Below are 15,134 nucleotides of genomic sequence, written 5' to 3' on the forward strand. Positions count from 1 at the left end.
GCATGCAGTGGGAGCCAGGAAACCCCTTCCCCTTCACAGCAGCCACGACTGAGCCCCAGAGATGTGAGAACCCAGCCAGGCCAGGCCAGAGAGGATGGGGAGGGAGCGTGAGAGAACCCAGGGTGTTCTCAGGGAGTCCTGTATTCATGTCTTTCTCATCCCCAAGACTTCTCTGCCCCCCACTGTGTACCAAAGAGGCTGCAGTCCAAGTGAGATCGTGATGGTTCTGGGAGGAACCAGGGTAGTGTCCATCAGTCCAGCTTTACTGGTTATTAAAATGCTGTAATAGTTCTGTGCTGATTGACCAAGAGCTATTGTCTCAAAGCCCCGAGCCCCGAGGCCCCAGCAGGCTTGGCCTCCCCCTTGGCTTCCCCGTCCCCGGTAGACCAGCAGTAGACTCAGCAGCTAGGCTTCTGGATGATCTCTAGGATCTTACCCTATGGCTGGTTCTGATCACTCAGTTTTGGTGTTTGGATATTTGAAGTATCATCCTGTGTATGTGTGGTGACCTTGATTTGAAGTGTCTGGTCCCCTGTCATCATTTTGCTTGTGGCTCTGACTGGTCAGGCAGGCTGAGACTGAAGCCTTCCCCTCAGTGTGCCTTGCACTGTGTGAGCCCCCAGCAGAATCCAGCAGAGATGCCGCTACCCATCTCAGTGCCACCCCCTCCCTCTCTCTCTCCTGCAGGCAGCCATGAGATCCAGCCGTCCTGAGCCGGATGCCCCGGAACCCCTCAGTGCCCACCCTCAGCCCCTGTCCCGAAGTTCCTCCAGCCTGCTGGGCGAAGGCCGGGGGCAGAGGCCCGAGTATCGCGAGAGGGCCAGCAGCGCTGTATGTCAGGCCCAGCTGGGCGACGCCAGCACCGGTGCCCAGGTCCCGGAGGCGGAGGGGCAGCAGGCTGAGCGCTTGGAGCGGGCAGGGGCCTCCAGCCCCCAGCCGCAGCCCGGTGCCGTGGGCCACTGGCGTAGCAGCACTGTGGGCAATGTATCCACCGTGGCTGGTAGTGACCTGTGTCACCCGCGGGACCCCAGCGCCGCCGCTGTGCAGAGGAGCCACTCGGACCTGGCTCGCAGCACCCAGACCCGGGGCCACAGTGGTGCTCAAAAGGCCAGCCTCAGCTGCTCAGCCCTGGGCAGCTCGCCTGTTCATGCGGCTCAGCTGCAGCCCAGCAGCACCTCTGGCCAGAGTGGCCAGACCCCTGAAGGCTTGGAAAGGGACCTGGCTCCGGAGGACAAGACTTCAAACTCAGCCTGGACACTGGAGAGTCAGGTGTGGGTGCCACCAGCTGCCTTGGGAGGCACAGTGACCCACAGCAGCAGCCCCAAAGCCACCGGCCAGTCGGCCACCACCTCCTGCCATGCTTTGTCTCCGGCAGCCCTGCTCTGTGGCATGAGGGAGGTGGGGGCCAGCAGCTGCTGCCATGACTTGCCTGCCCCAGGGATTCTGGCCTTTCCCAAACTAGTGGCCTCAGTGAGTGAATCTAGGCTGCAGGCTCACCATGGGGTGAAACTCCAATGTAGGTTTTCTGGGGGGCTTCCTGGGCACTCCCACTGCTGTGCCCACCCTTGGGGTCCCACAGGGTTAGCCATGGAGCCTAGTGCCAGGACCAAGGATATGTGGACCATGACCTCAACAAGTGACTTGGCCCCAGTCTTGGCTTCCCCTCTGTCAGCCCAGGATGCTGGTGTGCAAGCAGCCCCCAAGGCAGTCTGCAAGGCAGTGGCCACTAGTCCGCCTCTGGAAGCCCCTGTGGCCCTGCACGTGTTCCCGGAGGTAACTCTGGAGCCCAGCCTGGCAGAGGCGCCATCTCCTGTGCGGGACGTACGATGGGATGCCGAGGGCATGACGTGGGAGGTGTACGGAGCTGCAGTGGACCCGGAGGTGCTCGGTGTGGCCATCCAGAAGCACCTAGAGATGCAGTTTGAGCAGCTGCAGCGCGCCCCTGCCAGCGAGGACAGCCTATCTGCTGAGGGCAGGAGGGGGCCGCTTCGAGCTGTCATGCAGTCCCTGCGGCACCCCAGCTGCTGTGGCTGCTCCAGTGCAGCCCCTGAGTGAGGAGCTGCAGCCCCTGGAGCTGCCCGGGGTGCATGGACTCAGCCCCAGGGACAGTGGAGTCCCCAGGCTCTTTGGATCCACAGGCACCCACCGACATGGCTCTGTCCTCTGCTGCCCGCAGATCATAGGACTGCAGCCTGGGCATTCCCTGCCCCCGGCAGTTGGGCTAGTTTATAAGGGCTTGATTCCCAAGAGCCACGTGTGGGCTCTGAACTTTGGGACAGTTTCAACACTGTGCATAAGGGGGATCCTGACTTCTCTGTAAAAACCCCTGACCTTCTATCCAGTCTCTGTTCAGAACTCTGCCATAATTTCCCCCAGGCCTCTTTGTGGCTTTATTTTCACAGCAGTGCTGAGATACAACGACTTCCTGATATAAGAGGTGGGGTCTCAAGTGGCGAGGGCTGTCTAAGTCTTTAGGGAAGGGCACTGACATTGTCGAGGCTTCCTGTGTGCCAAACGCTTGTCAACTCACTTTCCTGAGTCTTCTCCGTGTTTTACAGACATAACCACAGACAGTTGGCAAGACTGCAGCTGCCATGCCCAGGCTGGACAGCTCATGGTGGTGGGCTAAGAGCAGAGCCGGGGGCTGGCTGAAGCCTGCAGTGCTTTCCTGCAGCATGTGGTTGGCAGAGCAGGGCAACTGTGACCAAGAACTTATTGAGCCCATATTCATTGCCAGGTTTTGTGGATTCCTTGGGGAAGAAGCTGCCTGTGCCCTTGTTGAGCTCACAGTGTGTGGGATGGGAGGGCTTTGAGCATTATAGAGGGCTGCAGAGTACTTCTCGGAGCCAACCACCTGGTAGATCATTGTGTTAGGGTCTGGCAAAGGTTAGTGCCCTGCTGGGAGTCACTTGGCATGGGAAGGTGGAGTCAGGACCCACTTGCAGCCCTGCCCATGGCACAGTCCTGTTCCTGGGCCCCCTTCTGTGCCCAGGAGCCCAGGATCTGACAGCCAGCATATCCGCATTCCCAGGGGACTTGTACTCTCGAGGTGGAAATGACTAGCAACAGTGGGTTAACTTTTAAAGCGGTAGTGACAACAAGCCAGAGAAACCAGGTGAGAAAGGCATGTTTCAGGTCGGAATGCATCCCAAGACCCAGCATGGAGCTTTCATATTCCAAAATGTGACTTTCTCACTCCCGGTTGAGGCTGGGTAAACTGCCACTCCTGCTTGGAAATGACAGCTGATCAGAGCTGCTTCTGAGGGCAGGTCTGGGGCAGAGGGGCGGGGTGGTGTGCAGGAGGGGACTTGGCTTCATCTCCCTTTTAAAATGTGATCAAGCAGGTTGTCCTGCAGTCATGAGGGTCTTGACACCATGTAGCCTGGGGTCCTGGGCCTGTCCATCACCCATGTGTGGACCGGGGCAGGCGAGTCCACTCTCGGGAGTGACACATGGGCACCAGGGTGTCCTCGTCTCTGGCCCCGCACAGGAGCACCAAGAACCCCAGTTGTGGGGACATGAGGGGAGGGGTGATGAACTGGCGTAGGAAGTCGCCTTCACACAGGGCCAGAGCTGAGCAGGGTCTTGAGGACACAGTGGGGCTGGATGGGTGGGTGAGTGGGACGCGGCATACTAGGCAGAACAGCCTGGTCAGAGGCCTTGGAGGTTCCTGTCCTGCCTGGGTTGCGGTGAATCACTGAAGGACAGCCTGTACTGGGGAGTTTGTTGGGTTGGGAGGCTGGTAAGGGGGTCCCAACTGTGAAGCTCCTGGTGTGACTATGGAAGGGGATGTTATAGGAGCTGCAGATGCAGGAGTGGGGCCAGATTTCATTACAGGAATATCCCTTTGGCTGCCATGAGGGGAGATTCATGTGGAAGAAGCGGGAGGTGGGAGCCTGGGTGGGGGGGAGGGGTACTTGGGTACGGGAGCCAAGGAGGGGCCTGTTAGGGGGAAATGGAGTGGGTAGCTGGGGCTGAGCACACATACTCACACACAGTGTGTGGTGGATTTGGGGAGAAGGAGGAGTTGCAGAAAGCTGCTGTTTCCAGTTTGAATAAAAGGAGATGAAGCTACCACGTGGGACAAGGTGGGAGGCCTGGGAGGGGCAGGTGAAGGGCCATATGCCCCAGAGCTTGGTGGGCACCAGTGACACCCTTCATGAAGAGACTTTGTCCTCTGGCCTACACACCTCATCAAGAGTTTATTCTCCATATACCACCTCCACATGCTACATATGCCAACATGGCAGGCTGGGATGCACCCTGAATGGGAAGGGCCAGCCCAGCCTCCCATCTGCCTCATCACGACCGAGGTGAAGGTTGGCAGGGTGGTGCTGGAATCCAGCCTGGCCTTGGTGCTATGCACAGCTGGGGCCCACAGAACAGCCCCCCTAGGTAAGCTTGCCACCCCCAAACAGTGGAAAAAGAGTGTCCTTGGCCTCACTAACCCAGGCTGCACAGCCTCTGCGGATAGGTCTACTTGGAGGAGCTGAAGCTTCATTTCCAAATTCAACCTGGAGACCCAACCCACCACCCCACTTCCTGGGCCAGGCCTGGCTGGCAGTGGTTGAGGGTCCCAGGACTTGGCCACCGGCTTCCTTTATAGGTCTCCTCCTCTCAGACTCCAGATTTCTGTCCAGACTTTCTGGGACCCCGTCAGGCCTGGCTCTAGGAGGCAGTGGATTTCATTGTGTGTATATTTGTTTTGTTTAGAATTTGAAATAAAGTAATGGAGGTCACAACTTTGCCAGGGAAGGATTTTGTTCTGGTAGATTCTCCCCTATAGAACATCCTCCAGATTCTTAGAGCTCCCCGTCCAGGCAGGAATCTCCTTCCCTCATCTCCAGGGACTCTCCCTTCTGTCCACTGGCTCTCCATCCTGGCAACCTGGGCCTGGCTCCCTGATGCTTGTCCCCTGTGGGCCTGGCCAGGATGCAGGGTGTGCACCTCCTGTCCAAATCCAAGTCTGCCATCACCCTCACAGGGATCACCAGTTCACCTGGGGAAGAAGCTGTCCCTGCCAGAGTGTAGGCTGCTGGTGGCCTGAGATCACGGTGTTGGGGGAGGGAGAAAAGCAGAGAATGGCCCTTTCTCACTGTGACATCACCTCCCGAGTTTGCTAAATTGGGTCTCTGTGCCCCAGAAGTATTGAATTTTTATTTCACTGTGGGCCAATGAGGTCTTCCCAATACAGGTCCTGATACAGGACATTGAGGGCATACTATAGTTCAGTGGTGTAAAACTCGAGTTTGAATCCTGGATCTCACCTATAGCTATGAGACCTTGGGCAAGTTACTAAAACCTCACTGGTCCTCAACTTCCTCATCCATAAAATGGGGATACTAATGGTGCCTCCTCCTTTGGTTCGCTGCGTGGAGTAAATGAAGAACCCACATGTGGTGCCTGGTACTGGCTTAGCACGCAGCACACGACTGCCGCTGAGTGCAGCTCCCGAAGCCACCAGCAGGGGGCTAGCTTCTGCCCTGCTGGTTTGACTCTGATTAAGGTCCACGTTCTATTTCCTTAACCCTCCTTCATTAAAGAGCCTCTTTCCATGTGCTTCACCCTCTGCTTTGAAACATGCTTGAAAGTGAAAGTGTTAGCTGCTTAGTCACGTCTGGCTCTTTGTGACCAAATGGAGCCCACCAGGCTCCTCTGTCCATGCAGTTCTCCAGGCAGGAATACTGGAGTGGGTAGCCATTTCCTTCTCCAGGGGATCTTCCCAACCCAGGGATCAAACTCATGTCTCCTGCATTGCAGGCAGATTCTTTAGTGTCTGAACCACCAGGGAAGCCCTGAGCCCTACTTGGGAGGCATATATTCTGGCCCTGGTCCTCTGAAATGCTGGCTCCCAGAGCCATGTTAAGGAGAACCATCCCACCTCTCTCTGCTAGTCTGCAATAGGCTCCTCAGAAGCTTCTCATTTTCCAACATCTTTCTTAAGACAAGACACAACATGCTTTCTCAGCATCCTATAAACACGGCTTAGGAAGCACAGTGCCTCCATTAGCATCCATTCCAGGAGCAGTGGGGAGGCTCTGGAGGTCCTGCAACCACTGCTTTGGTACTCTTTCTCCCTCATCCCGTATTTCTCCTTACTTATTTTTCATTTTTATCTTTTTGATTGCCCCAGGTGGCCTACATGATCTTTGTTTCCTGACCGGGAACAAACCTGCACTGTGTGCATTGGGAGCACAGTCTTGACTACTGGGCTGCCAGGGGAGTGCCCTCCCCCCTGCCCCCTGCCCTGTGGTTGTTTAGTCACATCTGACTCTTGCCACTCCATGGACCATAGTCTGCCAGGCTCCTCTGTCCATGGGGTTTTCCAGGCAAGAATACTGGGTTGCGGGGGGGGTTGCCATTTCCTTCTCCAGGGGAACTTCCTGACCCAGGGATTGAGCATGATTCTCCTGTGTCTCCTGCATTGGCAGGTGGGTTCTTTGCCACGGAGACACCAGGAGAGCCCAAAGTATTCCCGATCTCTCTTTGATTTCAGCTCTCCCTTTTTCCTTTTCTGTATCATGTCCTCTCTGCCCCCAGAAGCCTCTGTCTCCCCACCATCCGTCCCACCATCTTGCCCTCTGCTTCCTTCCCTTTCTGCCAAGGCTTTATCTTGCCTTATTCCTTCTACTCCAAACAGCAGTTTCTCTCTTCTTGTGGCCAGGGTCACGCCATTCCTGATTTTCACTAGTCTAGGCTCTTCTTTCCACCTGTCCTTTTTCTCTTTGGACAAAATCGGAATGGTTTGAGCTTGAAAAATAGCTTCTGAGCCTCTCCCTGGAGGAGGAGGCCCTGCTGGGGCGCCTGGGGCTACTTTGCCAGGTTGTTTCCGTTGCTGTTGTCCAAAGACAGAGAGCAGTTTCCAGTGGTCCTGCCGGCTGAGTGAAGAGGCTTTGGTCTGGCTAGAAGGGCACCCTATCAGCCATCAGTTTTGGTGGCATTTATGGGGCCCTGAAAAAGTTGGCTTAAAGCTCAGCATTCAGGAAACTAAGATTGTGGCATCTGGTCCCATCACTTCATGGGAAATAGATGGGGAAACAGTGGAAACAGTGTCAGACTTTATTTTTTTGGGCTCCAAAATCACTGCAGATGGTGACTGCAGCCATGAAATTAAAAGATGCTTGCTCCTTGGAAGAAAAGCTATGACCAACCTAGACAGCATATTAAAAAGCAGAGATGTTACTTTGCCAACAAAAGTCCGTCTGGTCAAAGCTATGGTTTTTCCAGTAGTCATGTATGGATGTGAGAGTTGGATTGTAAAGAAAGCTGAGCGCTGAAGAATTGATGCTTTTGAACTGTGGTGTTGGAGAAGACCTTTGAGAGTCCCTTGGACTGCAAGGAGATTCAACCAGTCCATCCTAAAGGAGATCAGTCCTGAATATTCATTGGAAGGACTGATGCTGAAGCTGAAACTCCAGTACTCTGGCCACCTGATGCGAAGAACTGAGTCATTGGAAAAGATCCCGATGCTGGGAAAGATTGAAGGCAGGAGGAGAAGGGGATGACAGAAGATGAGAAGGTTGGATGGCATCACTGACTCAATGGACATGAGTTTGAGTAAACTCCAGGAGTTGGTGGACAGGGAAGCCTGGTGTGCTGCAGTCCATGGGGTTGCAAAGAGTAGGACATGTCTGAGCAGCTGCACTGAACTGACTGCTGGGGCCCTGGCTGGCTAGGTCACCCAAGGGACAAGTTGGGTGCGTGCGGCTTCAGGTAGGCCTTTTCTCTTTTATGTTTTCCTCTTGCTTGGCTTGTAGTTAGGTTGGGGCATGGCCTGGGCCTCAGTAGGGGCACACCGTGCTGTCTTGTCTCTGCCTCCCTCCTGTGTGGAACTGGACTTGTGTCTCAGAGGCAGGGCTGGGGTCAGGGGGAGGAGACTTCTGAGAAGACTTATCAGACACCGAAAAAGCTTCAGTCAGGCCCAAGTAGGGAGACTCTGCTGGAGCTAGAATTTTCCATGGCTTACCAAAGAACTATACTTGGGGTGCTAGAGTCTAGCTAGGGGAGGAGTGGGCCTCTCACCCCAGGTCCACTGGGCTTCCCTTGTGGCTTAGCTGGTAAAGAATCCTCCTGCAACGAGGGAGACCTGGATTCGATCCCTGGGTTTTGAGGATCCCCTGGAGAAGGGAATGGCTACCCAGTCCAGTATTCTGGCCTGGAGAATTCCATGGACTGTTGGAAAGAGTCAGACACCTGACTGAGCAACTTTCACTTTCACTTTTCAGGCCCACTTGGCCTATTGCCTTTAGCCTTCTGCTTCCATTTACATCTCAGTTTTAGCTGTCCAGGGTCTGGGAAAGTAGTTGACAAGGGAGCCATTTCGTTGCAAACTTTGTGGCTTTTTAAAGCCCAGTTTGTGTCTCTTAAGGAAGACTCTCTGTTTTGATTTTCTTTCCCTTCAGACTTGGGGGAATTCAGAGAGACTTCTTGAGATTTCAACCCAACACCCTCTGCCCTGATACAATTCCCTGGATTTCAAGACTGTGGTCGCAGAGGGGCTGGGATCCAGAGCTGGGCGTCGGGCCCCAGGCAGCTGATCAGGTCGGCCAAGGGAATTTGGTGCAGGGCTGGTACCAAGGCCACACAGCCAGCCGGAGGAGCCCGGGCGCCCCCTGGTGGCCGCAGAGTCGAGTTTCAGCGGCACCTGGGGGCGCAGGTTGGGAGCCACCAACCCCGCCCCGCACCCGGGCGGTCTCGCGCGACCTTCTTCCCTTCCCGCCCTGGTTTGGAGACTCGGGGCGGGGTGGGGGAAAGGCGGTCACTGCCAAGTTCGGTCCCTCTTCCGTCTTTCCCACTTCTGCCACTCCCGATTCTCCACGCCGACCAGGACACCTGAGGGGAAGATTCCAGAGAGGAGGAAAGAGCTGGAGAAGATGGAGGGGGTGGAGTCCAGGAAGGGCCGGGTGCAGAGAGAGCTGCGGGTGAGGGTGCAGGCGCGAGACAGGGAAGGGGAAGCGGAAGCGGGGGTGGTGGGGCAATTTCGGCTTTTGAGACAGAAGACCGCTTTAGTGTACTCACACCTTTGACTCCAAATGTGAGTTTTACCCGTCCAGGGGGCTGGGTGTAGGAGCCTTATTTTGCAACCCTTCTGTCTTTACATTTACCCAGAGTTTCTAAATGTGCCCTGTGGTCGCAGTCCATGAGAGTCCTCTTCCTGGGCCATGGAGAGAGCAGGTGTGGACAGCCAGGAGTGTGCCTCCCTCTTGGGGCACTGACCCTGTCTGACAGAGGGAGTATAGCGGACAGTGGGCTTGAGGAGGGGGCTCCGAGCTAGAGGTGACTGACAGCAACTGGAGCCTAAAGTTCACTGCAGTGAGGGCTTATGCTTAGGGTCTTTCCCCTGTCGCTTCCTGCCTGGTATGGTTTTCACCGCTCCGTCTGGTGCCCAGGGCCAGCTGGGTGTGCCAGGGGTGATGGCAGCCAAGAGAGAGGCTGGAGGCAGAGCCTGGTCTTTGCAGCCTGTCAGGCAGGAAGACCGGAAAGAGCCTCTCAACTGAAGTGTGGCTGAGGGATGTGTCTGGGACCAAAGCATGAGTAGAACTTGAACAAGTTGGAGGGGGAGGGAGTGGCTGTGCCCAGGACAAGCCCTTCTCTCTCATTCCAAGCTCAGAAAGCCTCCCTATGGTGGTCTCTCCTTGAGGACATCATTTTTAAGTTGGAGTATGGTTGCGTCTGTTTGCCTACAATGTGGGAGACTTGGGTTCAATCCCTAGGTCGGGAAGATCTCCTGGAGAAGGAAATGGCCACCCCACTTCAGTATTCTTTCCTGGAAAATCCCATAGATGGGAGCCTGGTAGGCTGCGGTCCATGGGGTTGCAAAGAGTTGGACACAGCTGAGTGACTTCACTCACTCACTATGGTTGCTTTACAGTCAGTTTCTGCTGTACAGCAGAGTGAGTCAGCCACCTGTATACACATATCTCCTCTCTTTTGGATTTCCTTCCCTCTCAGGTCAGGCTTCCCTGGTGGCTCAGAGGTGCCTGCAGTATGGGAGACCTGGGTTCCATCTCTGGGTCAGGAAGATCCCCTGGAGAAGGGAATGACTACTCAGTCCAGTATTCTTGCCTGGGGAATTCTATGGACAGAGGAGCCTGGTGAGCAAGAGTCCATGGGGTCCCAAAGAGTCGGACATGACTGAGTGAATAGCACTTTCACTTCTCCACTTAGGTCACCACAGAGTATGGGGTAGAGCTCCCTGTGCTCTACAGTAGCTTCTCTGTAGTGTCTGTTTTATATACAGTGGTATATACATCTGTCACTCCCAATCTCCCAATCCATCCCATTCTACCCCTACCTTGCCCCATTGGTATCCATATATTCGTTCTCTGTGTCATGTCTGCTTTACAAATAAGATCATCTGTACCATTTTTCTAGATTCCCCATATATACTTTAATATACGACATTTGTTTTCCTCTGACTTAACTTCAGTCTGTAGGACAGTCTCTAGGTCCACCCATGTCTCTGCAAATGACACAATCTTTTTATGACTGAGTACTGTTCTGTTGTCTATAGGCACTACGTCTTCTTTATCTCCCTGTTGACTGACATTTAGGTTGCTTCCGTGTCCTGGCTGTTGTAAATAGTGCTGCAGTGAGCACTGCGGTGCGTGTGTCTTTTTGAACTGTGGTTTTCTCTGATCGTCGAGAACTGTTTTAATTGCCAATAACTGAATTATGAACCAAAAGTTACCTAAATGATGAGAATGTTTAATTTCTCACTTAATTCTTAATTTCACTTAAGACTCTAGGAGGTCATTGTTCTAGAGAAGGCTCAGTGGTTCAGTGAAGATAGCAAGGATTCAGATTCTCTCTGTAACTGTGCTCTGCCATCTTCACGGTGTTGGCGAGGGCTATCTTCATGGTCACAAGACGGCTGCAGCACTTCCAGGCATCACATTCTCATAGTAAACACGAGACCTACAATCTGCCCCAAGAAATTACTGGTACACACAATTAACTAAATGGGGGAAAAAATCATCTTTTTATAGCCTGTCAGTGAATGGAGGGAATGATAATAGTGGCTACCGCACCTGACACCAAGGAGATGGCAGACGCAGTGATGGTATTTTGCATACTTTACCTTATCTACCTCTCACAATTTGCCCCACTTCCCAATGACAACTGAGATTCAGAGAGGTCAAGTAATTTGGCCTATTTTATTACCAGGAAATGAAGAAACTGGCATTCAAACTCCAGTCTGTTGACTCTAGGCCTGTTTTGTTTTTTTTTTTTTTTTTGCCTTTTTAAAATGAAAGGAATACATATTTACGGTAAGAATCTCAAACAGTACTGACCTTGACTTTTCGTTTTTCAACACTGTATGTGTTCATAATAAGAATTTTAAATAGTGTAAAGTGTAGAGTGAAATTTGCCTTGCTCCCCACTGGGCAGTTCCCACAGTTCCCACCAGGAAACTTCCTCTGTAATCATAAACTCAGGTTTCTAAATATTTTGTATAAATTAGGTCAATTTAGACACTATTCTGCATTTATTTTTAAAAATTAATGTATCTTGCAGATATAATGTTGCCATGTATAGATTCTGCTTTCTTTTTTGTAGATATGTTGTAATACATAGAATGCAATTGCTTTTTAAAAAAATAATTAAACTAGTCCTTTCTGCTGGAATTTGTTATTTCCTATATTTTTTGCTATTAAAAACATGTAAAAATAAATATCATTATATGTATAGTCTTGTGTATGTGCATAAGAATAAAATTTTCAACTGGTGGTACATATAAAGTATCTATAGATAATTGGCAAATTGGTCTTCAAAAAGATTATACAGTAATACATGAAAATTTTTATTTTCTCAGACTTATACCAGTGTTTGAGTCTTATCAAACTAATGTTTTGGTTAATTTGATAAGTGAAAAATGATATCTTAATGCTTATTTTGATTTGCAATTCCTTTACTATGAGTAAGATTCTGTTTAGCCAGACTGCCTAGATGAGAATTCCTATTTGGTCCTTGGAAGTTGTGTGATGTTGGGCAAGTTGCTGAGCCCCATGATTTCAGTTTCTTCCTCTGTTAAATGGGGATATGAAAATGGCCTTACTAGTTGGATTTCAGGATTTAATGACATCACGCATGTAGAGTGCTAGCATAATTCCTAGCTGGAAATAAGGGCTAAGTAAACGTTGTAGCCGTTACTGTTATCTCCTTACAGACCACTTGAATCTGTTTATGATCTGCCTGCATATATCTATATTCAATTTGTATTGGATTCTTCTTCTTCTTGATTTGTTAGAACTCCTTTTATATTAATATTACATGGTCCTTTACAATATGTTACAAGTATTAGGTTGATGCAAAAATAGTTGTGGTTTTGCATTGTTGAACTTTGCTGTTGGATATTGGAATACATTTTAAAATAAATGTGATTATGTTATACATCATTTTAATGTGCATTTCTCACTTTATATTTTTTTGTTAATGACATTACTTGCCATTTATTTTATATTTATTTTAGACTATAGAAGTGATGTTAGGCAAAAAGCACATTTAAGTTGTTTTTTTTTTTTTTTAATTCGAGTTCAAAATGGGTCATAAGTCAGCAGAGAGAACTCAGAACATCAGCAACACATTTGGCCCAGGAACTGCCAATGAACGTACAGTGCCGTGGTGGCTCAAGAAGCTTTGCAAAGGAGATGAGAGCCTTGCAGATGAGGAGTGTAGTGGTGAGCCACTGGAAGCTGACAACAACCAGTTGAAAACCATCATCGAAGCTGATCCTCTTACAACTACACGAGAGGTTGTTGAAGAATTCAACATTGACTTTTCCATAGTTGTTTGGCATTTGAAGCAAATTGGAAAGGCAAAAAAGCTTGGTAAGTGGGTGCCTCGTGAGGTGACTGAAAATCAAAAAAAATCATTGTTTTGAAGCGTTTTCTTATTCTACGCAACAACGATGAACTATTTCTCTATCAAATTGTGACGTGAGACAAAAAGTGGATTTGATATGACAACTGGTGACAACCAGCTCAGTGGTTGGACTGGGAAGTTCCAAAGCACTTCCCATAGCCAAACTTGTACCAAAAAATGGTCATAGTCACTGTTTGGGCATCTGCTGCTGATCTGATCCACTACAGCTTTCTGAATCCCAGTGAAACCATTGCCTATGAGAAGTGTGCTCAGCAAATTGATGAGATGCATTGAAAACGTCAACACTCTCAGCCGGCATTGGTCAGCAGAAAGGGCCCAGTTCTTCTCCATGACAACACTTAACCACACGTCACATAACCAATGCTTCAGAAGTTGAACAAATTGGGCTACAAAGTTTTGCCTCATCCATCTGACCTCCCGCCTATCGACTACCACTTCTTCAAGGATCTCTTGACAACTTTCTGCAGAGAGAACACTTCCAAAACCTGCAGGAGACAGAAAATGCTTTCTAAGAGTTTGTTGAATCCCAAAGCATGGGTTTTTATGCCCTAGAAATAATTTCTCATTGGCAAAAATGTGTTGACTGTAATGGTTCCTATTTTGATTAATAAAGATGTGCTTGAGCTTAAGAATGGTTTAAAAATCACAGTCCAAAACTGCAGTTACTTTTGTACCAACCTAGTACTTTTGTTTACATTAGACACTTTTTGCAGAGCAGTTTTAGGTTCACAGCAAAATTGAGAGGAAGGTCCAGAGTTTCCCCATTTGCTTCCTGCTCCCGCACATGCACAGCCTCCCCCATTATCAACATCCTCCCCCAGAATGGTACATATCTTTATCACCCAAAGACCAGCGTGTATATGAAAGTCCGTTCTTGGTGGCCATGGACATGCTGGCCCTCTCAGCCTTTGGTGGGGCTGCCGCCCCAGTGGCTCCCTTCTAGGGTACTACAGCAGTGGATGTACCTGAGAGGAAGTCCCAGCACACAACACGTGTACTGGGCTGGTCATCCTCCCTGAGCCGACCTTAGGGACCAAGACCTGGAGGAAGAAAGTATTTTCCTTCGGCTCCTTGTTGGCACCGCAGCCTCCTCTGGCAGTTCCACGCTGGCTTCCATCCTGGACCCAGTCGAAGTCTTCTGGCCTTGTCCCTGCGCCACTGCCGCTGCTGGTGGGGGTTGGGCTGAGGGTGGGGCACAAGTATCCCGGCCAACCCAGCCTGCAGGGGCCCTTGATTTCTGTACCCACAGCCAGTGGTTGTTGGGCTCAGGTGGGGCTCCCCCACATTCTGTTTCAGTGGATGACATAAGAAGGGCAAAGGCTGCCCCCCTCTCTCAGCTTTCATTGTCAAGCACTTGTGGAGCATCCCATGTGTGCAAGGAAGTGGGCCCCAGAGATGCAGAGGTGAGAGCTCTGTGGAGCATCCTCCCTGTCCAGGGCTCCTTGGGCATCCTTGGTCCAGCCCTGGGCAAAAGAAGAAGCAAAGTAGGGTAGGTGAGTAGCTGCGTGAGCATGCAAAGATGCTGAGCTGCACCCCCGCACGACAACCCAGAGTGCTCTGCCTCCAAAGCCAGGCTTCTCTGGGCCCTTGCTCCACTTCCCTCTTGGACAGCGCAGCTCTGAGACTGACATGAACCACGACATGGAGGACTGCAAGAGATTTCTGACTCCCTCAGGCACCCTTTCTGCTGTGGCCACTGCCTTTTACTTATTTTTAAGTTTCAATTTTTAAGATAATAGATTTACAGATTCATTGCAAGAGCCTAGAGAGTTCTTGTATACCCCTCACCCAGCATAGAGCCATGCTGTATTTATCAAAAGCTCAGAAATTAACCTTGGTATAAGACTAACTAAACTATAGGCTTTATTCAGTGGTCCCCAGGTTTCATTTTGATGTCGTTTTGTTCCAGATCCCTTCCAGGAGCTCCCGTTGTGTTCAGTGGCCACTGCCCTTTAATGCACCTGTGAAGTCCCTGCCCTTCCCTCCAGGCCTTTCCCTTTTCTCTCCCACTCCTCCCCTCCCCAGCCCTTCCTTTCTGTCAGACACATTTCTACAGTGCCGACCACAGATGATGGAGCTGTGGTTCTCATTCTGGAGCAGCGCAACAGCAGGCCAGGGGCAGGACAGAGTTATGGGGTGGGGATGGCATGGGCAGGGTCTTTTCCCTCCTAGAGTCTCTGGGAACTGACTGTACACAAGAGGGCAGGTCACTGTGAAGACTTCTGGGGCCAGCCTCCCTCTGGCCTAGC

The 15,134-nt window shown here is 51.2% G+C and overlaps 1 protein-coding gene and 1 long non-coding RNA gene across 2 annotated transcripts; both read left to right on the top strand.

Annotated features, from left to right (window-relative positions):
* The first annotated feature begins 693 nt into the window (after nt 1-693).
* GPRIN2 (G protein regulated inducer of neurite outgrowth 2) lies at nt 694-2,693 on the top strand. Its single transcript, XM_055566441.1, has one exon. The coding sequence runs from the start codon at nt 694-696 to the stop codon at nt 2,053-2,055; it is 1,362 nt and encodes a 453-aa protein (XP_055422416.1). The 3' UTR covers nt 2,056-2,693.
* A 6,009-nt stretch (nt 2,694-8,702) lies between these two features.
* Nucleotides 8,703-13,698, top strand: LOC129641855 (uncharacterized). Its single transcript, XR_008709487.1, has 3 exons — nt 8,703-8,921; nt 9,952-10,094; nt 12,536-13,698. It is a non-coding gene; the product is annotated as an uncharacterized LOC129641855 (long non-coding RNA).
* Nucleotides 13,699-15,134: the final 1,436 nt, after the last annotated feature.

This window comes from Bubalus kerabau, chromosome 1 (genome assembly GCF_029407905.1).
Source record: "Bubalus kerabau isolate K-KA32 ecotype Philippines breed swamp buffalo chromosome 1, PCC_UOA_SB_1v2, whole genome shotgun sequence".
In the NCBI taxonomy this organism is placed as follows: Eukaryota; Metazoa; Chordata; class Mammalia; order Artiodactyla; family Bovidae; genus Bubalus; species Bubalus kerabau.

Bases quoted from the DNA above. Each gene is read 5' to 3' on its own strand.
- GPRIN2 (XM_055566441.1), top strand. From the start codon at position 694: ATGAGATCCAGCCGTCCTGAGCCGGATGCCCCGGAACCCCTCAGTGCC.